This window comes from Cebidichthys violaceus, unplaced genomic scaffold, assembly GCF_023349555.1.
Source record: "Cebidichthys violaceus isolate CVI_PGR_0920_01 unplaced genomic scaffold, fCebVio1.0.p SCAF_14, whole genome shotgun sequence".
In the NCBI taxonomy this organism is placed as follows: domain Eukaryota; kingdom Metazoa; phylum Chordata; class Actinopteri; order Perciformes; family Stichaeidae; genus Cebidichthys; species Cebidichthys violaceus.
In genome coordinates, this window is record NW_027176307.1 from 12,236,884 (window position 1) to 12,264,211 (window position 27,328).

Sequence of the window (27,328 nt, forward strand, 5' to 3'; positions counted from 1 at the left end):
GAAGGATGACTTATCTGTCCATTACATTATAATGGATATATCAGATGCCATATAAAACACTCAATATCAATTTTCAAATTGAATACACACCATTAGGGGTTTCCTGGTAATGGATTGTTGAAAGGGAACAGAAGCAGGAATAGTATTTCTGTGAATGTATTTCACAGGCAAAATGTGAACCTGAAGATACAATTCATAGACAACAAGCAAAGAAACGAGACTAATGGAAAAAAAAAAGTCTTTATTTCAACACAAAACACAACATTTACTTTAACGAAATACAACACGCATGTTAAATCACGGAAGGTGATGGCATCGAATAAGAATGACATCCAAGAGATTTGTTTAAAAGGAAGACACAAAGGGTCCTTACACCCGCCATGGAACAACACAATAAAACCATCTTCATATTATTAACATGATGTACTGTATCTACACTAGCTCATGATTGTCTGTGGAAAAGTAATATCAAATACAAACTCACACTAAAAAAAACAAAAAAAAAAAACAACCACAAATGCAGATTGTGATATCCTGTGAAGGCTGGCACACTATGTGTGCTTTAAGGGCTTTTTCTGGTTAGTTTTGAGCTTATTCTTGATGGTTCTTCCTTTTCATGATCATTAGATTAATGCTACCAAATCTGTTCTGTAAAAAAAAAACATAAATTACATTGATGGCGCAAGATTTCACGTTACAATTGAACATATCCACCTTACTCATGTCGTAATACAAATCGAAGAATGCCCAGAGTATATTCTGGTTGCACTGTAACTGCATAAAAACTGTACTGAAGTCTCATATAACCTGTGTTAACTTCCAGACAGGACTCATCACTGCTTACTCAGGACATTTATATGATTCACCACACTGTCTGTTCAAAATAGTTTGGATTCTACACACATTTCTCTGCTTAATTAACAGCAATGGTTCCCAAACTGTAGGGTGGAGCCCTCTAGAGGGGCGCAGAGGTATTGAAAGGGCCACACAAAAAGAAGAGTGAAACCACAGACGGCAAACAAACCTTATTCACCAGCAGAATATGTTGAAATGAAACAGAGGTGTAACTAATAAAAGGTATTAATTGACCGTTCATTGAAAAGCATTTTTCCAATTATGGTTTACTGTCCAGTTTTGGGATTTTGTCCACATGCTGAAGCAATGTAGCTACATGGGACATGTGTGAGGGTGATGTTCTGTATTAAGAGTCTGAGGTCAGAACCTTTAAAAAATAAAAGCCTTTGTAAAAAACAAAAATGCAGTTTGTGTTCATATGTTATTTAAATATATTTCATCTCCTTTTGTTAATAGTTTCCTCAGTATTGTTACCAGTTAATAAAAATTCAATACATTTATGTGTTTGGGTGTGGCGGGAGAGGGGCCGTTTGGGAACCACTGATTTACAGTAACAATGATCTTCTTGACAGTAACATTGGACCAATAAATAAATAATAACATTATCTATGTGAAGAAATGTTACAATTTTTTATTTTTTTTTGTAAAGTGTCATATTGAGCACCGGGGTATCCTAGTGGCTGCAGGGATACAAAAGACAGACAGTGGATTAGAAATGTCACCACGCTCCGACAAGAATGATAGCCGAGGCAGTTCTATCGCTCCGCTTCCTCTTAGCGCAGGATGTAAATTTCACCGAGCTTGACAAAAACCTGTGAAAGGTGGCATAACTAACATTGAGTCTGTCCAGATATGAAGAAGGAATGTCACTGTAAAGTCTAAACACAGGAGAGGAGTAGAGAAACATTTAAACAAACATTAGTCAAACCCACTGCGGAGCTGGATCAGCAAGTGAAACAGCCTCAGCAGAAGGTCTGCGACAAACGTCTTCCAAATCATACTCCAATGAATTGAAAACATCCGCGGTTGGTTTATGGTGAGCATGTATTTCACATACACGTGTACTACACAGTATCGGCCATTATCAATCTTGCTTTTGGCTTCTTTTTTTTTTTTGCCGTCTGCTGAGTGGTGAGGTAGAGAGATGACTGAACGGCAGACCTGCCGTTAGCGCCGTTAGCCGACTTATGGTCGAGACTGCATGTTGATGCCGTTCGGAGTGTTGCTCGGCTATATGAGAGGTCAAAGATCACTGCGCCTCAGACAGGAAACCGCCCTGAGCCTGCTAATGCACTGGAGTGTGTGTGTGAAAGAGTGTATCTGTGTGTTTGATTCTATCTGAGAGAACGTGTTTGCTAACGTGTTGGGTATGTCAGACAGTTAATGTATAGGTACATATATATATATATATATATATATATATATATATATATATATATATATATATATATATATATATATATATATATATATATTTTTTGTGTACGTGTGTGTTGAGAAGAATGTCCAAGGAAGTTAAGCCTCTCCATAGGCGGAGGCCTTGTCTTTCAACAGGTCCAGACACACGTGACAGCTCCAGCTCCCTGCAGACAAAGAGAAGAGGCTGAAATCGTTGTCCTCCTTGCCGTTTTTTTTCCATATATAGCCTTAGCTTGTAGTCTCTCTCAAACATACAGCACATGACATATATAGTATCAACACGCTCATGTATAATAAAACCTGTGAGAGTGGCTGCTGTACCTTCTGGAGGCTTGGTCATTGGAGGCTTCAGGCAGTACATGTGGTATCCTCTGTCACAGTCGTCGCAGAACAGCAGCTGGTCCTGCATTAGCAACATACCATCAACATCTTAATTATTATATTATATTATATATATATATATATATATATATATGTGTGTACAGGGGGCAGAAAAAATAAGCATGAATTCTGCCTGGAAACGGATATATGTGCTGGAGTAAGTAAATCGGTTTTACAATACTGCTATAAATGTGACCCACATTATGTTGCGGCATTTATTAGCTATAAAAAGAGGTCTGGCAAGTAGCACTGTGAGCTTTCAAAACATCTTGTGACAGCTTCGAAGAGAAGTCTTTACGCCCGAACTTCTGCTACGTCTGTCCAAAACGTGGTCGGTAACATGCAACCTTATATGATACGCCTTTGTCGCTGTGGTGGGTATGTATTACCTTAAAGTTGAAGTCCTCTTTTAGTGTTAACATAATTATCTTCTTATCTTATCTTGCAAATCACTGTAGATTTGTATAAAATGGTGCAACACATATAAATGTATCCCATGAATTTATGATCCAAAAAGAGTAAAACATGTATTTTTCGCTGTTATACAACACATCATTAAAAAAAATACCCATCGCATCACGGCTGACTTGTCACATATAATATCCGCTTGGCAAGTATGTATTGCCGTTGACAGGCTGAGTGCTGACACTGGAAAGGTCACATCATTAAAAAGGAAAGCGAGTCAAATTTGGTGCGCTTCAAAGCCACAGAGGACAATAGAAGACGTCCCTCAGCTACAGCAATACGTACGTCGTTCTCTGAGGTGCCGCAGAGGCTGCAGGACTTGCACTCTATGCACTGCCACTGGTACGTCCTCACTGCCTGCATCATGTTATCAGTGAACTGCAGACATGTGGGGTGACCTGCAGGGGGGATGGTGAGGGCAGGCGAGAAAAGGGAAGAGGGAAGGAAAGAAGGAAGGGAGGAAGGAAGGAAGGGGGTGACAAGAGTGGATGGCCAGAAGAGTTTACAAAACAATGTCAGTGGTGATTTGTATGTGATAGCTGAGAGACACATTTGCAGGAGCTCTGAATTGCAACAGACAAAGACTGATATTTAAATCATCCATAAAGAGCAGTATTGCCCCAGTGCTTTCTTCAGGCTATGTTAATAATTAGCAAAAAACTATTTGTAATAACCAATTGCAAAATATAAAATAAAATGCTATTATGCTTTCTTTATAGGTATAAAATGGTCATCTGGAGTAAAAACAAAAAAAAAAAGATATGGAAGCGATTGAAAAGTAATTTAGGAGAAGATTGCTCTGTCTTCACCAGAGACAGCAGTAAGTGTTAACTCTGCCTGTAATTGCACCCCATAGTGCTGACAGCCTGTACAGCTGGATGAAATGCAGCATCAAAAGCAGTCAAGTGATTATACGTCTGGAGAACAAAACACGAGCCGTGATGTGTGTGTGTGTGTGTGTGTGTGTGTGTGTGTGTGTGTGTGTGTGTGTGTGTGTGTGTGTGTGTGTGTGTGTGTGTGTGTGTGTGCGCGCAGGAAAACAGAGCCAAGCAGTATTTCATCATCCTCCCAAAAAAATGCACAGCTGTGACAACTCAAAAAGAATGATATTTTTGGTATATGTCACATTTAAAAATCGAATAACAAACATTTTGCAGCTACTGTCGATGTCTTTTTGTAGCCTCCCCACAGCTTCACGGTGCTGTCGGCCTCTCGTACACACGGTTATCTGCGTGACCCTGATATCAATGGGGTATCAATGAGCCATGAACGAGCCATAATGAAGGATTTACATCTGGACTGGGAAAGCAGCCAGAAACATGGAAAACATTCGTCAGCCTGCGATGGGTGAATGAAGACAAAATGTGATCTGAGCAGAAAGGTTTCAGCTGCTGCCTGCCTCCTAAATTAAACTGAGGAATTACAGGTCAGGTAGAAATAAGATGCGGCAGTTTAAAAAGACGGCCTGTCGTCTTAAAGGGATACCACACAGTGAGGCTGTAGAAAAAGTAATTTCTACTCAACGTCTACTAACAAAAGAAAAGATCTTGTCCGTAAAGACAGAGAGGAGCAATGGAGTGCCGATTGGCTCTTACCTCTCGGCTACCTGTCCTCTTTAGCCAATGGAGTGACTCAAGAGTCCACGCTCATCCCTCCCCCCGCCACATTAGCGACCACTCATGTAATTTATTCCTCTTTTCTCTGGTCCACCGTGTCTGCTATTAAGCTTTTCAGTCCAGATTTAATTAGGACGTAGCTCTGAAGATTAGTTTGTGATCTTGATTATCTTACGCAAGCAGGTGTGAGGAGATTATTGTTGCTTTATGAAAAATTGAAAATGTCTGAACCATGGTCCGACCTTGGTAAAAAAAAAAAAATGACACTTTATCCATCGGAGGCAACATTTCCAAGAAAAAGATGTTTTTTGAAGGAATGCGCTTCCTACATCTTTAAAAAAAGTAAAAAATAAATCTGGAGATCTTCAAGGCAAGTTGTCATTGTGGTCCAGTCTTCCAGAGTTCCCGCGATGAAAACATTTAATCAGATAATTGGTTTTATTGTCACGAGGTCCAGGTAGTCAGGAAGTCCCGTCATCAGCTGACGGCTACAGCATCACCATTGTCTGAAATCATAAGGTCTTCCAGCTCTGCGTCTTCAAAGCCATGAAAGGTGGAGGCCTCGCTGTCTGACGCGCTGCCGAACAATTCCTCTAGAGCACTCGGCTTCCTCCCATGCTTCTTCCCTCCTCTTCTTCCAGCTACCATGAAAACATCAGCGTCAGAGCAACACAGACAAGGCCACACACTCTCGCAGCTGTTCTAACAAAGTCTACCGTAGCAAGAAAGCATCTCACTCGTTGAAATGAATGCCCTCTTACTACGCAAGACGTTTGAGCTGATTCCAGAAAATGTTTTGCTGAGATATCCAGCAGAGGTGGCTTTGGCGAGTGTGGAAGAAAAAAAAAGGGGGGGGGGGGGGGGGGGGGACAAAAATGCAGCCAAAAGTGCCACAAAGTAATGCGTGAAAACTGAGCAACAAAAGAGTGAATATGCATGTCGTCTAAAGGCAGAAGCCCTTACTGATGGGCGAGGTTGACATGGAGAGGCATGCAGGATGGAAGGAAGCAAGTAGCGGATCAATATTATCTTTAGGAGGGAAACTGCAAAAAGCTCCAGCAATCGGCTCTCACTTTGGATGGTCTACGAGACTCATTGACAACCCATTGAAAAGACACCGCGGCAACACGAAAGCTCAATTCACTGCACGGCATGAACGCATCATCAGATCTACATCACCAGGTAAAGACACAGGTTGGTTTGAACAGAAGATGACACGGAATAATTGAACTAGAATGAACTGTGTGGATGTTAATGCAAAGTTTATAATAATAGTATAGTTTATCGACGAGGATTCCAAAAGATATGTAATTAATAATCTGAACTGCTCCACATTTGTGGCCATTAAGGAAGCACCAATTAAGTCCATGTAACGAAAATAAACATCCCAAGGAAGCGAGGAACAGACACAAACAAGATTGTGGATAAAAAAAGTAGGTAAAAAGAAACAAAATGAGATGTGTAGTAGACACAAATTAAAGTATGACACTGACAAACAACTAATTTCCAAACATCTCAATTATTTCCTAAAGGAAGAGTTTGAGATTTTGGGAAATATGTTTATTTGTTTTCCGCTAATTTGATTGGAAGGAGAAATACTCATGGTCTGCATCTAATGCTGACGTCAACAAAGGATCTGGAGCTTTGATGGAAATCCTGCATGTTGGGGCGAATGGAGACTCACCGGAGCGTCCACAGTCAGAGCAGGACACCAGCTCCTCGGCCTGGCCCGTCTTCCTGTTGGAGTCCTGGTCTCCCAGGCAGAAGTCACAGTAGTCGTTGGGGATGATGGAGCCATCCGCGGCCTTCTGAGCTGTTGGCAGGAACAGACACATGTAAACAGAAGGACACATGAGCTGCCATTCATTGTCTGACAGCTCGAGGCCATCTGCTTTCCCACAAACCGTGATTTGGGAAATTGTACGAGTGTGTGACTGCGTACATCGGGGAGTCTCTGTCCTGAGCTAGCACTTACTGAAACTTTTTGACGGGCTATGTAATCAAATGCTAGCCTGCAGCTTACGTTTGTGGTTGTCGGCGCTAAATGGAGGAGACGGGGACCTCTCCGTTTCCTTCTCCTCCTCACCCTCCTCCTCTGCCAGGTGAGTGTGGGTGTAGTGGTAGCTCAGGCCGGGCCGGTTCTTGTAGCGCTTTCCACAGACTACAGATAAAACATCAAAAGGTCCATTAGAGACACGTAAAACCTTGTGCAATATACTGTAGAGTAGTCGAGTCTGCTCAAAGGCATCTGTCATCCCTGTCTTAATTGAAATATAACATTATATCAATTTGCAGGAACTGTTAGTATTTATGTTTGATGATTTGCACTGTTTTACAGTAATTTTATGTGAATAAAAATGGGATGTAGCCATTAGTTTAAGACAGAGTTGTTGAGAGGATCAATTATTGCTGCTGAGACAGTGAGCGAAGAGCTTTATCTACTACATATTTAACGCCTACAAAATGGTTTTATGATTTAAATAATTTGAAACATTAATTAAGGCAGGACATAAAGCAAACATCAAATCAGGCATTTATCTAAAAAAGAAAATCCTAATTCAAAGTATTTCACAAGGAAGTCTAATGAAAGGAAAACTAGATATGGGGACATGACACAACAGACCTGCGACTGTTAAAACAATCAAAAAACAGATATTACCAGAAAGTAACAGGTTAAAACTATGGCATCTTTTTATAGAGACAGAGCGCATTCAAGTCCTGCTTACTTGTCCCGCCCACTACGCAGGGGAAAACAATTCATCGCTCTCCGTTGACTATGTCTTGCGTGAATGTGCCTACTTGTCACTTTCGTCTGATAGCAAACAATTGAAAATTGCCTAAAAGCTGCTGTGTGTTGGGATGCACTACCCAGAACCCCCCCAAAAAAAGACATCTCAGGAAAAATGTCAAAACTGTGCAATTCTGACACTAAGTACAGTGCAGCAAGCTTTTTCTCCAACTGTCAGTTCTAGGCTAACTATATTTCTGTAAGTTAAGTTAAACATTTTGACAGTATGCAACTTCTGTAATAGAGGAATGAGGATAAATCAGAGAGTTATGCAGTATTATGTTTGCAAGTGCCTAAGCTAACTACAATAGCTTGCTAACACTTAGCTAACATCTTGCTAACATCTTGCAAACATATTGCTAACAGTTGCTAACATCTTGCTAACACTTAGCTAACACTTAGCTAACATCTTGCTAAACTTGTTCCATCATCATTTTAGTACTCAACTGCACCCCTGGTAGACATAGGGTGTCAATATAATTACTTGGCATGCTGATATATGATGTTTTTAGCTAGCTACGGGCTTTTTGTTAACATTTCAGCCCTTGGTTGCATATTGTGGGGTTGATTCTTTTCCCCTCCTTGTGGGCAGTTGTTTTTTAGTATGACGCTTTGCGCTCTGTCTCTATCCTGCCGTGGCTGCACTGTGAAGCCAAGGAAGTCACAAGTCTAATATATAAAAACAGGATTTGGAAGCATTTATGCGCTCATGAATAAAACTATAATCTACAGTCTAATATTGTAGTAGCTCTAGGGGGTCCATGTAGAACACGTTAGAGCTGTAGCCATCATAGAAGTTTCTTATTATATTTATGCTGCTTTTCTTGCTAGAGAAAATTCTGCAGCCATTTTTTTTTTTTTTCACCAGAAAGCTCCAAAGCTTCACCTGTAAACTCACTGCCAATCCAAGCCCACAGTTAAAACCTGATCCATATGAAACATATTAAGAAAGTCCACCCAGTGTGAACACTTCTACAATGGCTACGCCTGTGGATCACATCACAGCTAGTGCGGCCTTCAGAAACATGCATCCCTCGTTGGGACATTAGTGGAGCTGCAGCTTAGGCATCATTTGGTGCATTCCTTGCAATATGCAAGCATTAAGGCACACAGCGTTAGTTTCATGCAATGCTCGCACTGAATTCAGGAAAATGGACTAGCATAAAGCACTTAAAGTGTTAGATATCTCCAGAGGGATTAGCATTCAGTCAGCCATTCCCAAACCGGATGCCCATGAGCAAAAAAAAAAAAAAAAAAAAGCCAATCATATAAAGACAGTTCACGGAGCCCCTAGAAGGACAAGATGGCGACAGGTTCAGATACCTTCTTCAGCCTTTTTTGAGTTATGCTTTTGTTTGTATTTATCTGGAACAGAGAAGACACAAAAGCAAACAATAAAGGAAAGACAGCACAAGACACAAAATGAGGATGAGATTCATTTGTTTGGGGCTCAGTCAAGTCAGCGTGGCTAGTCAGGTCTGGATTAACGGCAAACTCTTCCTTCATGCTGCAGAGCACAGCTCTTAGGACAGAAGAAGAGGGGGGCTAGCATTGAGAGAGAGAACGTCTGCTGGATTTGTCTGTTTATAGAAGCTAAGACTTTGGAACAAGCTTGTAGAAAAGGGTTTCCTGATACATCATAAAGGAATTAACTTGGGTAATGCCAGATCTAAGGAGCAGAGAGTTTCTCCACCCACTTGGGCTTTAGGAAACGCTCTGAATTTAGGTAAACTAGTATGTAAAGCAAAAAATAGTGACACTGATCACACGAGGGCACATGATGTACAAATAATTAGGTTTCCTTTTCCCTTACTGTCACAGACGTAAGGTTTGTCCTGGTCGTCGATGTTTACGGGTTCTGTCCTCCTGCGATTGGATCCTCTGTTCTGAAAGGAAACGCAACACCCGTCTGATGTTTAAACCTCCAGTGTGTGAATGTTGAAATTTAGGATATTTTATATTTAATTCGCAGCATACTGTACGTTACAGAAATGTGTATACGTCTTTAGACTTATACAAATATATTTTGTATTGATGAAACTGTGTTACTATTCTCTTTGACACCACACACACACACACACACACACACACACACACACACATGCTGGGTCTCTGGTCTGTAACACTCACTTTGCCTCTGTTTCTGTTCTTTCTCTTTGGGGTATCCTGCTCAAAGTCTTCATCATCATGGAGGCCGTCCCCGTTTTCCTCCGCCTCCAGAACTCTCTACGGAGCACAAACACACACATAGTGGGAAGGGTTAGGTAAAAGTAAAAAGAGGTTGGAAAGAAGTAATACGGGGAGATATGGGTTCATATTTTGGCAGTAGATATACATTAATAATGTATGATACTGTACATAATGTGTGACAAAATACCTGTATTTCCAGCAATGTTTCCTCTTCCTTACAGATGTTGTTTTTTTTCTCCAGCAGGCTGTCCCCCCTCAGGAGGGCCTCCAAGGCTGTGGCCTCCCCTGGGGGCACCTCGCGCTTGGGGGCCAGCTCGGCTTCTGAGGAGGTGATGACAGAAGAGAATAAGAGGTGTGTGTGTGTGTGTGTGTGTGTGTGTGTGTGTGTGTGTGTGTGTGTGTGTGTGTGTGTGTGTGTGTGTCTGAGCCAATGTCTTTTCCAATGCAATTTCTTTTTACAATTTCTCATTTGTTTGCTGACCACATTAAACACAACACTCAAATTTGTATAAGTGTTCTCTCCTGGCTGTCTGCAGGACCAAAGCAGAGAAAATGCATCAATGTGGACATTGTGTGAGTGCTGCCTCTGCATGTAAAAGGGAGCTTTAGTAACAGTGGCACCAGGTGCACAGTAAGAGAAGAGGAAATACTGAACCTAAACAAGAAAACACTGCTCACAGGCCTGAATTACATCTCCGGTCTCTCTCTCTTTCATGCATCTGCTCTTGGTCTTTCTTCCTCTCTCTTTATTCATTTCCGTGGAGGTGAACTACTAGCTCGTCTTTGAACTCTTAACACCGGGATCAGAGCAGAATGAAAGAAGGGCTGTGATAAGAACAGCGGGGAGTGTGTGAGATGTTCTTATTGAATACAGAACTGCTGGGTCTCCTCTTTTCCCTCCTCCTCCTCCTCCTCCTCCTCCTCTCATTTCTTTGTGTAGGTTGACTTGCTGGCACAGACAGGACAGTCCCCCACTCTGTATCCCTCACCACAGCCCCCCCCAACCCAACATATATACGGCTCCTCCTTCACCTCCGTTCTCTGCTGACACCCTCCCTCCTCTCCTACACTGCTTGCTTTCCTCGCCCCCTCCCATTTTCTTTGCCCTCCTTCCCCTTTTTAACCTCCTCACCCCTCCCTTGACGCTCCAGGACAAACGTGGTGGGGAGAATGTGGAGCTGAATGTTCTGCTCTGCCAGCGAAAAGCAAAGAAACGCCCCACACCCCCAAGCCCATACGAACAAACATCCACACATGCTCACATATCATATTGATCTGGATCCACCGCTGACCTTAAAGGGGCACTCCACCGATTCCACCCATGGAGGTCAGTTCTACTCAGCCCGTGAGAGCAGTTTGTAGAGTCTCTTCTATGGGGCAGAAGAGATTATAGCTCTTCTGGAGAAGCTTTCCAAGGTTTGAGAAAATAAAGCCTGATGAGGTCATTATCTGGGTTTGGGCTTAAGACTTAAATCTCTTACGGAAAGCTGACGTTTTCACACTGGAGGTGTGGGATTTGAAAGAAGTGGACATTTAGGAGGAGACATGGAGGCAGGGCTGTAGTCAAGACCAAGTCAAGTACAAGACCAGGTCCAGTCAAGTCCAAGTGAAGACCAAGTCTAAAGGCAGTCGAGACCAAGTCCAGAAAAAATTGAGTCCTGTTCAAGAACATAATAGATAATAGTGTCTTCCCCGTGGTGTTATAGTGATTAGGGAGTTCGGACGGACAGATATAATCTATCTATAAACAATATTGATCTTCTAACATGAAACTAATTCATTCATAGAATGGTTTGACGACCATTACAGATTTCTACAAGTATGTTAAGAAAGAGGCGGAGGGCTATTTTTTTTTTTTTTCACGCATCTGTTGGAAGAATCTTCCTGTACAACTGATCCCGAATCAACAACCAGAGACCAAGACGAGTACAAGACTTCGAAAAAGTGGTCTTGAGACCGGACTCGAGTACTACAGCCCTGCGTTGGGGTTTGCTTGCTTTTTTACAACCCTCATTAGATTAAATGGAGTTTATACTGAGGGAAGCAAAATGGCCGCTGAGTCATGTCCACTTAACAACGGCATGAACAAGAAGCAGAGGATCTAACGTACAAAACAAGGAGTTAAGATTCCGCTTTCAAAACGATTTCAAAGTAACCTTGTGACAGAACCTCTGTGTATCTTCACACAAAAGCCAAACCTCTCTGCTCAGGAAGCATTAAATAAACATAAAGCGTTTCCAAAAAGTCTGAAAGGGGAGCACTCACATTCCTCTGTCGTGTTATGATAAATATCTGGGCCAAACTGAAGAAATGGATCCCTGAAAAACTAAACTGGAGACGTCTACTCTTTCACCCTACAATGGCTGTCCTGCTCTGGTTAACTACAGTGTAACGCTAGTTTTCTTTCCCTCCACGTACTTTAGTTAGGTGGTTGCTTCTGGAGAGTTTCTTCTCTCTAGTTTTTTTTTTCCTGAAAATGCCCCTTGTGCTTAAAGCTGAATCGTTCTTGGTGGAACACTCTGGAGTATTATATTGCGTCTGGAAGACAGCAAGGTGGAAACAATAGTGTGGCAAAGCAGATACAAAGACTCCCCTTTATGTCTCCCACTTATCGGGTTCCTGAGGCATTCCTTTGCTAAAACCCCCCATAACACACACACATATGCATGCATGGATACACACACACACACAGACACACACACACGCACATAAAAAACCTCATAAGACTCACTTACATTCTAATGCCTCATGGACAAATGATTATAGAGGCCCAGTTAGGGTGCTTCTGTGCTGCAACAGAGAGCGAGAGTCATGTGTGGGGGTGTTTGTGCGCTCATGTGTGTGTGTGTGTGTGTGTGTGTGTGTGTGTGTGTGTGTGTGTGTGTGTGTGTGTGTGTGTGTGTGTGTGTGTCTCTACTGCCAGAGAACAGTGAGAGGAGGTATTGATTCAGGGGAAAGAATGAACCTGGAGACCTGGCGAGAGAGAAGGGCTAACCAGAGCCAGATGGTCAGATAGCGAACATTAACGCCACTGAGCACGCCTAAAGCTCTGTGCAGCCACACAAGAGCACAGAGGGCACACAATGCACATGTGCATTTAGGTATACGACGATGACCAACAAAAAGGAGCGGCCGCACCGGTTAAAGTGGCTTTCATTGTGTAACTGTGGGTCGATACTCCTGCGGCTTTGCCGTTCACTCTGCATGCATGTCAATGTGCTGCATGGCCGTGTGTGTGTGTGTGTGTGTGTGTGTGTGTGTGTGTGTGTGCGCACGTGTGCTTTGTTTGTCTTACCCAGTCGAAGCTCACACAGGCGGAGCTGAGGATCCAGGGGAGGGTGGAGTCGCCTCTTCTTTCTCCAGCAACGAGCAGGATAGGTGTACATCTGTCCTGCTGCTTGGCCTGGACACACACACACACACACACACACACACACACACACACACACGTTCATAAATATTGGCGTACACACATGCACACAGGAAGAATTTTAACAACCATTGGCAGGCTTACCATTTTAACAAAACTTACATTGAGACCACTACAAACACACACACACACACACACACACACACACACACACACAGTGGACTGGTCTTTTTTCCCTGACACTTAATATGTCTCACTTTCAGTGCTCAGGCTAATGGTCCACATATTCCGAAAAATCCTGCTCAGATTCCAGAAACTCACATAAAACTTGTGGCTTCTTTATCATATCAGTGTAGAACTACAGCGTAATGTCGAGGTAGATAACAATTGAAATATGTGCTTTGTCACTATTTCAGAAAAGCGGCCTTCTTGCGCTTGAATCGAATGAGTTGGTAACTTTGTGTCTCATCACACGGAGATGAAGACAGAGATGGAGGGGAATGAGCTATTTCCTCTGTCAGCATGAGCAGAGGAAAAATAAAGAGAAGGAGGGGGTAGGGATGAACTCAGAATAAATTCATATAATGCGAGTTAGGTCTGCCACAAAGTATAGGGTGTGGCCTGAAGGGCTTTGCATACAAGATGGAGAACAGGCTATTTGTGTCCAGCTCTCGGTAAAGAGCGGATTGTTCCCTTTGGCTGGACAGGCGACCCAGATGTGCATTCTGACGGCGTGATAAATCAGCAAGTGGTCACTCATGTAATGAACAAAAGATGAGGTGACTTGCTTTTTTTTTTTTTTTCAATTGAGGGAGGAGATCTTTACATGAAATCCTTTATATGCATACATATTTATGTATTTTTGCTGAGCGTTAGACGAGAAGATTGACACCACTCTTGTTGTGTTAAATACACAGCCACTAGCTAGTTAGCCTAGCTTAGCATAAGGACTGGAAACAGGGTGAAACGGCAGGCCTGGCCCTGTCCAAAGATGAAAAAAATTTGGCGACCAGCTCCTTTAAAGCACATTAGATTTCACAGTAACTTCACAGAGTCTACATTGGTTGCCTGTCAATCACAAGAAATCCCTAGGTCTTCCCCTGTTGTCAGCCTTTATGCTAAGCTAAGCTAAACGGCTACCAGCTGTAGCTTAGCTGTAGGCATCTATCTTTTCATCTAACTCTCGGGAGAGAAAGTGATGAGCGCAATTTTCCCAAAACGTCAAAAACTATTCCCACCTGGCTGGCGGTGGCACTTTTCCATCCAGATGTAGCAGTTGTTCTGCGCCACACCGGTCTGCGAGTCCAGGAAGGGCATGCGCACGCTGCGCTCGGCACAGAGACGGGCATTGTAGCTGCGGCAGTGTTCGATGGCCTCCCTGTAGAACTGGTCGCCAAGCCTGAGGACGGACAGACAGACGGAGAACGTGGTCAGATAGACAGAACCAGGCTCATAATCATGTACTTCTACATGAAGTGCCACCTTCATTTAACATCTGACTCCAGTTACCCACAGAAACATTACAGTCCTCTTTCTGCCATTGATCTAAGCTATTTGCAGCATGCTGCTTTGATTTCTGCTTTCTGTGCGCCGAGTCATGCCTGCTCTTGAAGTCTTATAAGCTAAATGTTAACATTTTTGGGATGGTTAATGGCAATAACATGTGCTGGGCGGCTGATGATTTAGTACGGCCAGCAAAATAAAGTACGAGCGGGCCTGTTCAGTCCTGGTTAACTTCAGCTCAATAGAACACGCCCAGTCTTCTCTCTACATTTTGCAGTTTGTTGTGTAAACTCTGGTTTTGCTGCATACATAAAGATAAAGCATGAAGTAGAAAGGAACATCTTTACACACAATGAGGGCCGTCAACACAAGCAGGAAACGGTGAATAAGGATAAGAAGAAATGTTTCATCCCGTCAAATTGATCGACAAGTGAGAGTGCCGGAGTCAAAGTCCACACAACAGATGGGCTACACACACACACACACACACACACACACACACACACACACACACACACACACACACACACACACACACACACACACACACACACACAAGACAGGGTCTAAATCAGGGTGTGAGCCATTATTAACCTCCACAGTCTCGCTCTAAAGGGAGGATTTCTACAACATCATTAGAGACAGACCGAAAAAACAAGATTAACTCTCTTTTGCCAAAAAATAAAATCTACACCTTGAGTAGGTTATTCTTAATTTAATGACATCGCTGGAATCCAGAGAGGAAGATAAAGGACAGATAGCTCTAGTGGGGTCTGATCTTGAGCCAGCAGGAGCACACATGGCTCCGCTCCAGAGGAAGTGGACTGAACAAGTCGACCCTCTTTGGGCACAGTTCACCGGTTAGTTACTTTTACTAAATGAGACAGCCACGGAGGAGAATTTGCCCTCAGTATATATATTACAACCAGACATCGTTTGAGCTAATATCTGAGCAAAAAAAAAAGTGAATTAAAAAAAAAGAATGCCACCAGTATCGCTGCTGGGGAGACAGAGTAAGCAGCAGGATCTTGTCTCTTGTCTCTCTGTGCATACACGTCTATCTGCCTGTCTGTCTGTCTGTCTCCCTGTCTGCTGAGCACAGATATGTTAAGAATTCCAAGCTGGACAAAGACCAGCACTCTGGTCGCACTGAATATCACAAAGATGTGCAGTGTTTGGAAGGTGGAGGGAGCGGAGGGTGGACGGAGGAGGAAGAGGATGAGGGGGGGGGGGGGGGGAGAAGGGTGAGAGGTTGGAGTGAACAACGGCAGAGAGTGAGCGAGGTATTGCACGTACTGATGAAGGAGAAAGGGGGGAGAGTTCAGGGGAGACAGGTATGGAGAGGTTGCTCCATTTGTGGTTGACAAGAGGAAATGAAAGATATGAAGAAGGCAACAAAATAATGACACACGGAGCAAAAAAAAAGAAACTGAGGGCGGACAGTTGTTTTTTAACATGACCAGAAGTGAAATCATCTTTTATTGTATCGAAGCAACAATTATAACTCATATAACTCATATTAGGCCAAAAAGATATGACATTATTAATAGGACGGTACGGTGGCCTTGGTCATGGTATATTATTTAGGCAACCAGAGGAGATTCCAGTAAGTCACTGCTACCGGCTAGTAGTAATAGTCCGGCATAGTAGTCTGCGCATACATTCTGGTCTAGAACACGTGTGGCGTTTGCTGGCCATGGTTGTTGTCGAGAGGCCGACAGAAGCGAGGAAAGGCGGCTGGTGGTTTTTTTGGCGACGCGTGTTTTTGCAGTGCGACGACACCAGCAGTCGATCCAGTCAAAACCTAAATCTCCAGAAGAGACGTCCTGTCACATAACTCACATTCCCAGAGGTGGAGCATTATCTCTGCTTTCACTATTTGTTGCCTGAACTCTGTCTCTGTGTGTGTGTGTGTGTGTGTGTGTGTGTGTGTGTGTGTGTGTGTGTGTGTGTGTGTGTGTGTGTGTGTGTGTGTGTGTGTGTGTGTGTGTGTGTGTGTGTGTGTGTGTGCGTGTGTGCACCTACAGGCATCTGTCTTCCCCACTTTTCTTCCCTCTCTTCCTCCCGGTGTCGTCCCGTATCGCCTGTACATTTCCAGCAACAAAGCGTCTGTGTGACGTCCCCGGGGCGGCTTCACAAACTCTTACATAAGCGAGCGTTCGTGCCTACATGTTTGCCTGCTGTGCTTTTGTCTGAGAGGGGTGTTTAGTTAAGTGAGAGTAAAGAAACATGCGTGTGTGTCTCTTTGCCTCCGAGACCATCTGTCTGCGGGTTGCGTGTCCCGATACCCACCCCCCCCCCCCCCCCTGTAGCCACCCAAACCCGATTCAATCACCAGAGATTCTACTGCGCTCCTGTTTGTACCCATGAGTCGACTGTATGGCTGATCCTAGCGATGGAGCTTATGTAAGGGGAGTTTTGCAGGTCGGGGAACACATTCCTCCTGGTCAACAGCTTCCTGGATACTGATGGGATCTGCAGTTGTGTGTGTGTGTGTGTGTGTGTGTGTGTGTGTGTGTGTGTGTGTGTGTGTGTGTGTGTGTGTGTGTGTGTGTGTGTGTACCACTGTGATTGTCTCAATTGCTTCCATACTAGCACAGAGGAGCTGTGTCTGTGTGTGTGTGTGTGTGTGTGTGTGTGTGTGTGTGTGTGTGTGTGTGTGGGTCAGTCTTTTCAAAGTGTCTATGTAAAAGCTCATCGAGGTAAAGCTTAGTGACCATGTAGGTGTTCAAACTTAATCCTTAGCTCTATTATAATCAGACTTCCTGTTGGGATGACTGCGGTCATTCCTCTCCTTTAATCTTACTCACATATGTCAGTTATGTATTGCTCACAGCACCGTTCTCTTCCTCCTCGCTTAATAGAACAATCCCTGAAACTCATCAGTGGCATGATAAACCACTGTCACACGTCTCTCCACATTCACGCTCATTTCCTCCTCGTCCACAGCGTCTCCTTCCTGTTTCGACAAGTTCGGAAAACGCGAGACGTCTATTAGTCGATTTGTCAATTCATAAATTAAACTGCAACAATTCAAAGCTTCTCAACTGTGGAGGGTTGTTAATGTTTAGTCTATCATGTATGGTGTCATTTAAAATGAACGCTATTTTAATACGTCAGATTGATCATAAAGCACATTTCCACTATTTATTTACATTTTATAAATCAAATAATTCTTCAATCACTTGAGAAAATACTCAGATGCCGGTTATCTGATGAAGAAAACAATTGTTGCTTTTCTTTATCCGCTTAAAAACATCAAAACAAAAACACATTTTGCCTCGAGGCCGGAGGTGTTTAATCACATCTTGCCAATCATTTCATTTAAGCGCTCTACTTTGAAGCAGCATCTCAAAATCAGCATCTGGCTGTAAAAATACATATTCTATTTATGTCTTATCATTATGATGGGAATGAAATTTGAATGTGTGACACTTTTGAGTGTTCATCAAAAGGAACATAAAAGTGAAATACTAACAGAGCCTCCGGTGATCTGCAAAAAACGGTTTAACGTTAGATTTCACCGCAACAACCACCAGCCAGCTGTGTGTGTGTGTGTGTGTGTGTGTGTGTGTGTGTGTGTGTGTGTGTGTGTGTGTGTGTTGGCATTCTTGCAGGTGTGTGTGTGCAGTAGAGCTGAGGTAGTGTTGAAACATTGCTCTGCTTCTGTGTATTAGCATTTAATATGACATTTGACATAAGTGCTATGATTTATAGCTACGGTTCAAACTATGACATGGAACTTTTCATATCATTAACTAAATGTTGTTCATTCATGTTATATGAACATATGTAACAGTAGTTCTTCTGTGTGCTTCAATATGTTCAGACATCCTGGGATAAAACAGATCGCCTGAAAGTTATCGCATCTTTTACGATTCACTTCGTCTATTTAACTGTTAATGTCTTCATTAAATGCTTCACAAACTCTGGTTTTAGCTGCTGTATAAGTCAGAATATTTCAGTGGCCACTACACCATCACACTATATACACTGTGCCTTTAACGTACATCATTTTGATGAGCTGATCGTAGTCCGTGTGACCTTCCAGGCACCGCATTTCTCAGCATGAACTGTTTAAATGTTGTTAGCATGACCTCATTCAGCACAATGAGTCAGTGGTACAGTAACGGGGAACTGTATTATAAGCTTCTAACGCTTTCACAATAAAAGCCTCTCCAACAACCAGGCACGTCTTTCGAACAAAGCTTGCAGATCTGCTCGGACTTTACGCGCAGCGTCTCAAAAGGAACCGTTTGAAACACGACTCGTGGTGTCAGGGAGTGGTGGGGGGTTCTCCACAAATTAGGAGAAAGACAGTAAGGGTAGAGGAAGTCCACTTGTAGGAGGCCCCAAAGGAAATGCAGGGCAGGGCAACAGCATGTGGGCACTGATAGGCGTCGTTACGGCACTTTTGTAGGCCGAGCAGCGGGGTGAAGCAGAGAGGAAGGAGGGGGGGGGGGGGAGAGAGAGGAGGAGGAGGAGGAGGAGGAGCCAAGGAGGGGGAGTGGGAGGGAAGAGGAGGGGCCCCGATATGTCCCGGGGCACACGTGTTCCCTTTCAAACCCTGTCACACTCATTTTCTCTCAAACACGCGGATGTGTGTACGCACGGGCGCACTCACTCTCTCACACACACACACACACACACACACACACACACACACACACACACACACACACGTTTGTCTGTGCGCAAACAGATGCACAAAGGGGATGAAAAGGGAAAGGTGCAGAGTGCAGGGGAGGGTGTTGCAAAGGGGAGACCCTGATTCAGATTTATTTCAGATGCTATTTTTCTATGTGGAGAATAACATGCATACATACATGTCTCATCTCTGCACCATCCTCTCGGACATCTCACACATGCATACAAAAAAAAAAAAAAAAAAACATAAAGAGAGGACCTTGTGCCAGTTCCATGCGCAGAAAAGGGAGAAAAGAAAATCAGGATTGATCACCGCATGGAGCGTTCTGTAAAACATGTTCCTGGACATTTAATTCCCCGTGCCTGGAAACCATTCCCGGACATTCCCATTCCCCGGCAGACAAAGGCCAGAGTTCACCCTTGTGCTGAGGGTTGTAGTATAAATGTATGTAGTAAATGCAGCCAGACAGACAAACCGAACCCCCCCCAACCCTTTAAAAAAAAAAAAAAAAATCCCTCCATCACTCACCCACGCTCCCTCTCACGCAAATTGGGGGAGGGGTGGCCAGCTACACAACCGCCCACACATGCAAAAAAAAAAACACACATAATAAAAACACAACTCCACACACGCCCCCCAACACACACACACACACACCAACATCATCTCGTTTACATTTCCCTAAATCTCAGTCCACATCCTTTCAATCCTTATGCAAACACAGCCAGCCCACCTTCCACCTGAGCGCTCTTGTTCATTACAAACCCAAACAGAATGATTAAAAAAAAAGGAAGCTAAAAGGACACATGACGTGCCCATAAACACACCTCTGCATATGAATTACGTCGCTCATTTGAATACTTCTCATGTCAGCTCTTCATTAAGTCCCATCCCACACAGCTACCCAGTGTTCAATCACAAAGAGGTCTTTGTGTATGTATATATATATATATATATATATATATATATATATATATATATATATATATATATATTTAAAAAAAAGAGATAGTTTGAATAAATCAAGCAATATGCACGCTAAACACGACTGACTGAGTCGAGGGAGCCAGACGTATTTACTGCAAGCAGCTGGTGGGTGAAATTCATTTTTCAGAGCGGGCAAGATTATTATCACGTCCTTATTGACTGCATATGATTTACCAGCCGCATCCTGAGGACAGATGACAAGGTGGCCCCATTGTTTCAAACAGACAGTGGACTCACACAACTCTCCGGCCTAAAAAAAACTACATCGCAACATTACTCCCCCGTGGTGGTAACTCACATTAAGTAATATTAGCTCTTACACGACAGGTTTCCCTTGTATTATGGTACGGGCTATGACTGTTTTTGGTAGGTCGAGTCTCGCCTACACATAAACATATTGTTGTCCATTTTTTGCAGATATTGGATGGGGTGGAGGGGTTGGGGGGAGGCTGTCTGCGAGAATCCTGTCATATATGAAGGGCAGATGGGGTTCCCTTCCTCCATCAGTCTGTCTGTCTTTACATGTACCTCTCGCTCTCTCAACAGATGGACCCAGGAGAATACTGGGACGCTCCTAATCTGCCGCTCTGCATGCACAACTGCAGACGCGCGCGCACACACACGCACGCACACACACACACACACACACACAGGAAAACCCATACACCTACATTCTCTACAGCCTAATCTGTTTCAGTAGAATACAGCAGCTTAGAGCCGTCTTGCTGGGTGTAGAGTGGAATCTCTCTTGGTTGTCAACAAAGAGCTCCACAAAACAAGAGCATCGCGAGTTCTCTCTCTACTTTAGAAGACAGTTCATGCTCCTTTACTTTCCTCTGATTATGAATACAGAATATGTTATTCACCACATTAATGGTTCTGTGAAAGAAAGAAGAAAAAGAAGCTTGGGTGTACAGCTGATGACTGATTATATTTAACAGTTGAAAAGATATCTTTACACTTCCTAGGTGGGCACCTTATTACGAAAATGAAATTGAATGAAAGCAAAGATAGGCCACACTTATCCGCGCCATCAGAAGGATAGATATTGCCTCTTGCACAACAGATAATGTGATACTTGTCTCGCTGTCTGCACATTCCTCATGCGTAGTGGTAAACATCTGCTGTCAGCCATGAGGAAGACAGACATGCATTCAGTAATATTGACTGAAATATAGCTGGAAGTTACAGGGGCAGTTAATACAGGGGGGAGACATGAGGGAGGGTCTATTAAATTAGTTTCAGAATTAACAATTATTCCATTCGTAAATTAGTGTGGAATATGGTAAAATTGTACATAGTAGTTGGCTTTTTTCCCCCATATTTGTCCATTTCTGCATATGATCTCAAACGTAACATTATCTCATGTCTCTACAAATCAGAAAATGTTCATGCGCTGATTACCCGGATCAGACACTGACACCGTTAAGTGTGTGCGTGGTGTTGACAGTTTTAAAAATGTAAACTTCAAGGATATTGCACGCCCCCTAAATCTGAATTACATCGCAGAGTTCTTCTACACGCACGATGTGATACAAATACCGTAAAATAACATATAATCCGCAATCCATTGTTTGCATGTAACATTCGCAGCGAAATCCCGGGGAGCCGCGCTGCGAGCGAGAGAGTCGAGCCTCTCAATGTGCGCTTTGTGACATTAATTGCATGGAATTATCTATGCAAATTCAACCGTCTAGCACTGACAAAGAAAGCCGTGCTTGCAAACTTCTGTCAACCGTGTTTGTAAAGCAGAATGTGGACAATGGCAACTTTCTGTGTGGAGTGCGGACATTTACACGCGGGGTTGGAGATGTTTTTCCTCTGCAGATTGTGCACGAGTGCATGCCTTTATATTAGTATTACACAACAGAGCAAGTAGGCATCGGGGTACCTGCGGATAACACACGGAGACTGCCTGTAAGTACACGGCGAAAGTGTTCATTTTGTGGTTTCCCCGTTTAAGCGCGCGGTTAACCCTGTATAGACCGATCGCGACATCCAATCAAACAAAGGAATGGTTTTATTTTTTTTAAATAGAATTTTACTTACGATTTTAGAGGATTATGAATGACAGTCGCCATTTTCCTGCACGACTGTAACGTAATATTCCAAATCTCGGTGTAGTTTGGGACCCTTATGAAAAAAAACACACACAACAGCCAATGCGGTCCTGGGCACTGTGCTCCCGACCAATAGAACACCAGCTATTAAGACAGTGGGCGTGGCCTCAGAGTAATCTGTCAACATCAGTGTCCCAGTTCACAGTGAGTAGACTAGTAATAATGTCATGGAATCAAATTAATTTGCCTTTATTTTAGTGGAGACGTCACAATGTGAAATACGACTATCAAACATCATGAGCTCTGACGTGATGTTCTCTGTAGTTTTGGTTTGGTTTAGGTTTTTTTTGACGGCTGTGTGGACAATAAGTATTTCTTTTTGTGACTCATTAGAATTAGGTGGAAGTAAAAGGAAAGTTTGTGGAGCACACGTGTTGTGTTAGTACTTTAGAGTATGTATCATCCATGTTAAATAAAACAAATCCCTAAATTATTATACTCATGTGTGCCTGAAACGTTTGCAACGAAAACAACCAATGAATGCCTGCCACGTCACGCACTATTGTTAGCGACCAGCCAATGACTGACATTTGAAGGCGGGATAACAGCAGGAACTCAGCAGTTAGCTCAAGAGGTGCTAAAACCAACTGTAAAATCAGTTTGATAAGAAAATAAAGCCTGTTTATACTCAACGGAAAGCGTGTTTATTAATATATTGAAACCGTCTTTACGTTTACTCACGTTTAATGTCCAGTAATACTTATAAAAGTGTCGAGGACGATGTGTAGTTGACGTTAGCTCAACAAAATGCTAATGACTACAACTTGCTAACTTGGCTAACAAGTAAACATGCTGCTACACACGACTAAAAATAGCGTTAGAAGTTAACTCGAAAGACGCGGCGTGAGGGATCCTCACTTGGTGACCCAAGCAGGAAAGGGATGAAGAAGTGGAACTGGAGAGAAGGGCAGCGACCGCACAGGCGACGAGGTGGATGGTACAGAGGCAACCGACAATGGTCAACACAGGACGAACAGTGGTACGTTGAAGGAGACATTGAAGTTTAAAACAATAATGTGATGTGTGCCTCTTTAGTCAATACTGGCCACCAGTGTTTGTAACGTCAGTAAGAGTGGTGTTCTGTTCACAGCTCTGGACATAGTAATGCACGGCCATCATTAAGACCACCTGAGAGGAGATTTGAAAACCAGTCCGCCTCCTCCTCGTCTTCCTCCTCATCTTCCTCCTCATCTTCCTCCTCCTCCTCTCAGACCAGCAGTGCTGTACCAGGTCAGTACCAACCCTCTCCATAATTAAACAAGCATTAGTTCTCTGGTGTTCAGTCAACAGCCATTACACGTAACAAGCACTGTGTACGTGTTAGTCAGTGACAGTAATCTGTCTGCCCACCTTATCAGTGCTTAATTTAATAAACACCCGTTCTGTTGCCAGAGCTGCCTGGTTTCTACTTTGACCCAGAGAAAAACCGTTACTTCCGCCTGCTGCCCGGACACAACAACTGTAACCCACTGACCAGAGAGCAGCTGCAGGAGAAAGAAAGAGAGAAACGGAGAAACAAGATGCTTGCAGAGGACGAAAAGCCCAGAAAAGTGAGTTTGTTGTCATTTTCGAAGCTTCGGTTGTACTTTTGCTCACCACATGCTTGGGTTTAATGGTGGAACATGTATGATGTTCTTCATAGAAAGCACCAAGAACAGGACTGAACACTTTGCTGCTGCTGCAGAAAAGACACCTCGGCATGTTACCTGAGAACTCCTATTGCAGGTACTGTGACACACTGCTGTGTGCGCATGCATTCCTGGACATAGAGCTGAATGCCCACAGCTGTAATACATCCCAGAAAACACAGTCACTTTAATCACTTTAATGATAATCACTTCTGCATGTCTAGAGTTTTCTTTGGAGCACTGCCGGGCCACTAACTATAATGCAAATCAATTTTGACGTGAGTTTGAAAATAGTCGCGGTCAAAATATTGCGTTGCCTGACAATTTTAACAATGTTGATTCAATTCCCGGAGACCGGAGAGGAGGCGTGTTAATGATTTGGTTGTAGTTGGTGTTTACGTGGTTACTGTGCGTCTCCAGGCTGGTCCATGAGGTGAAGGTCAGTGGAATGAAACGCCACCAACTGGAGATCCAGAGCACGGACAACAGCAACCCCAACACCGACAACTTCAGACTCATAGTGGTGAGAACGTGGACGCGCTATACACGCGAGGGCTAATGCAATATCGCAGTCGTAGTAGATGCCCTGTATAGACGCAATTTCTTCTTAATTTCAAAGTTGATTTATTTCATTTCTCCGTCTTTTTCCTCCTCTTTCTCAGGGGGACTCTGCATGCGAGCGAGTGTTCACAGTCAATGACGTCTCACACGGAGGCTGCAAGTACGGCATCATGAACTTCAGCAGCAGCAGCCGGGGATCTTTGTCCGTGGAAATGTGCGACAACCTCTACTTCACAAACCGCAAGGTGGGAGTGTTTCACAGGAGCCGGAGCGGTGACTCTTTTTTTTATTATATTTAGATAAGCTAAAGGTTTTTGCTTATTTCAGGTGAATTCCATCTGCTGGGCCTCGGTCAACTACCCAGACTCCCACGTCCTGTATCCTTCAGCTTTAGTAGTGAGCTTAGTCAGCATGCATGCCTTTTTTAAAAGCAAAGACTGTATAAGCATTAAGAGTCCAGAGCTGCCTGTATGTCCCTTGACGGAGCTGACTGCCAGGCTGTGTCTGGTCGGAGCAGCAGACACCCCCGGCTGCGTCAGTTTACTTCCTGCTTCCCTCTTCAGCAACTCCAACCCAGGTTCTACTGAATAGAGTCTTCTCATGTTTCTCACACTGTTGAAGACATTCACAGTAGCCTACTATGTTTAATTATAGACAGTAGATCTTTGTCTGATTTTAACATAAGGCTTTTTATTTAAATGATAATTTACTACACATTCTTTTAGTTCATTAACACTCATTTCGCTTAACAATTCCTGAGCTTGTAATACGCTTGCAGACTGAAAAAACAGACATATTTCATGTTGGCATTGTTTGTTTACGACCCCATTATAACATCTCTCCTCTGTCCTCAGACCAGCCCGGGATGCTGTGTAGCTTTAAGATATCCTCAGCCTGGTCTTGTGCTTGGTGCCTCAACCCCCAGTTTGACAAGACCTTCAGCACTGGTCTGTGCAGTCATCATCAATTTGTCTCGCAACGCATGATCAAATATGATATTCATAATCAAATGACCATAATAATTGGCGTCTGTAGAGCCGTGAGGAGTTTGTTGGCGTGGCTAACGTCTCTTAGAGCACACTCAATTTGTTTGGGCAGAACACAAATTTCAAATTTCTATATCTAAGCTATTGTTTTTCGCACGTGTCGGCAGGCCTGTCTCGTAGGGTGATAGTGAAGGATGCGGAGACGGGCCGGACGCAGACGTACAGCACCGGCAGCGACGTCTTGGCTCAGCAGTTTGCCCTCCGGGTGAGTCATCTGTTGCGTCACACAGTGATTGAGTTGACTTTTAATGTGTAGTATGGATTTCTCTGTGACGGAGCACACTGTAAGAAAGAGAAGAAAGGCCAGGAAGATAAAACGCCTCCTCGTCTCCCCCCCCCCCCCCCCCCCCCCCCCCCCCCCCAGGTCCCTGTGCTGTTTAACGGGTGCCGATCAGGAGAGATCTTCAGCCTCGACCTGCGTCAGCGTGGCCGCAGGGATCACAGCTGGAAGGCAAGTCGCTTCCACCAAGAGTCGGCCATCACCTCCGTACGCGTCCTCCAGGATGAGAACTACCTGCTTGCTGCTGACATGCTGGGCCAGGTCAGCTTTATTTTTATTTATTTTTTTAACGCCAGAGATCGGACTAATGACCCAAGTGGGGAAAAAAGAAGATAATTAAGAAACATATTAACCCACAGGGACTTTATTATCGCCATCCATTTGTCTGTTTTCTTCTATTCATGTGCAGATTAAGCTGTGGGATGTGCGAGTGACAAAGGCAGTACAGGAGTACAAAGGGCACCACAATGAGCACGCCTACCTTCCCATCCAAGTCAATGAGCCTGAGGGGCTTTTGTTGGCAGGTATGAGAGGACACACTGTGCTTCATCAACACACTGTAAAACAATTCAGCTTTCACAACGCTCGCTGTTTAACTGACTCCATCAAAGGGATACCAGGTTTAGAGTTACTCAAGATTGAGCCAGTCGCGTTTAAAGATTCACTACGGCCAGATGAGGTGTTTCAGAGATGGTTTGAGAGAACCGAAGCTCGCTAAAGATGTCTAATGTCTCTCCCAAGGTGCTTTCCATCTCATTTTGCATTTCCTCCTCCTCCTCTGTGCTTTTCCCCCAGTCGGTCAGGATTGCTACACAAGGTTATGGAGCCTACAAGATGGCCAACTACTGAGGACTATCCCATCCCCCCACCCAGCCGCAAACGACATGATCCCCAGCGTGGTTTTCTCCTCCAAGTTGGGCGGCTGCCGTGGGCTCCCCGGCCTCCTCATGGCCGTCAAACACGACCTGTACTACTTCCCATACAACACCGACTACCAGGAAGGAGGAGAGCAGCCGGGCTGGCTTTTAGGAAAAGACTGAGGATTCTTCATCTCGCTTATCGTTTCTTAAAACGCCGTGTGGGGGTTGTTGTTGTTGTTTTTTTTGCCAAATTTATGGATGGAGTTATATTTCATAGAGGGATTTTATAATTGAAAGGCTTTGGCCAGTATGACCTCAGAAGAGTAACGTTGAAGTCTCAGGGGAATGTTGTTTTTTGACCCACTTTGTTTGTGCCAAAAGGAAATAGAAGTGCCACATACACAAGTGCACACAGTTAGAGTTAAGATCTCTGTAATCTTTACACAAAAAAAAGTGCTCTTATGACATGATTGACTTTGATTTTTAATATGATTTAGGATGTTTCTGATCGGAGTGATAATACTGTAAATCAACACATTTTCTAATTGCTGTTCAATGACAATTCTATTTAAAAAAAAAAGAAAAGCAGTAAACACTGGTCTGTTGCTTTG

The 27,328-nt window shown here is 43.6% G+C and overlaps 2 protein-coding genes across 3 annotated transcripts; one reads left to right on the forward strand and one right to left on the reverse strand.

Moving 5' to 3' along the window:
* Positions 1-226: 226 nt before the first annotated feature.
* Positions 227-22,333, reverse strand: dpf3 (double PHD fingers 3). Of its 2 annotated transcripts, XM_068708925.1 has the most exons (12): positions 22,272-22,333; positions 14,323-14,483; positions 13,010-13,117; positions 9,902-10,035; positions 9,655-9,750; positions 9,338-9,410; positions 8,848-8,889; positions 6,760-6,897; positions 6,421-6,549; positions 3,406-3,518; positions 2,596-2,677; positions 227-2,438 (listed from the first exon to the last, which is right to left on the reverse strand). In XM_068708925.1, the coding sequence occupies exons 1-12, from the start codon at positions 22,301-22,303 to the stop codon at positions 2,371-2,373; spliced, it is 1,176 nt and encodes a 391-aa protein (XP_068565026.1). In that variant the 5' UTR covers positions 22,304-22,333; the 3' UTR covers positions 227-2,370. The 2 variants fall into 2 exon arrangements, with proteins under 2 accessions (XP_068565026.1, XP_068565027.1); XM_068708926.1 differs by lacking the exon at positions 8,848-8,889.
* Positions 22,334-22,504: 171 nt separating this feature from the next.
* wdr21 (WD repeat domain 21) lies at positions 22,505-27,310 on the forward strand. The gene is made up of 13 exons (XM_068708928.1): positions 22,505-23,321; positions 23,433-23,572; positions 23,735-23,892; positions 23,985-24,067; positions 24,391-24,493; positions 24,633-24,776; positions 24,859-24,908; positions 25,029-25,108; positions 25,386-25,478; positions 25,685-25,782; positions 25,942-26,118; positions 26,267-26,381; positions 26,653-27,310. The coding sequence occupies exons 1-13, from the start codon at positions 23,224-23,226 to the stop codon at positions 26,895-26,897; spliced, it is 1,584 nt and encodes a 527-aa protein (XP_068565029.1). The 5' UTR covers positions 22,505-23,223; the 3' UTR covers positions 26,898-27,310.
* The last annotated feature ends 18 nt before the right edge of the window (positions 27,311-27,328 follow it).

Coding starts and splice junctions, on each gene's coding strand:
- dpf3 (XM_068708925.1), bottom strand. CDS start 22,303: ATGGCGACTGTCATTCATAATCCTCTAAAATC. Junction 6,898..8,847: donor CTCAAAAAAGGCTGAAGAAG/GTATCTGAACCT, acceptor TTTTATCTGTAG/TCTGTGGAAAGCGCTACAAG. Junction 6,550..6,759: donor TAGCGCCGACAACCACAAAC/GTAAGCTGCAGG, acceptor TCCTGCCAACAG/CTCAGAAGGCCGCGGATGGC.
- wdr21 (XM_068708928.1), top strand. CDS start 23,224: ATGAAGAAGTGGAACTGGAGAGAAGGGCAGCGACCGCACAGGCGACGA. Junction 23,573..23,734: donor GACCAGCAGTGCTGTACCAG/GTCAGTACCAAC, acceptor TTCTGTTGCCAG/AGCTGCCTGGTTTCTACTTT. Junction 25,783..25,941: donor CTCAGCAGTTTGCCCTCCGG/GTGAGTCATCTG, acceptor CCCCCCCCCCAG/GTCCCTGTGCTGTTTAACGG.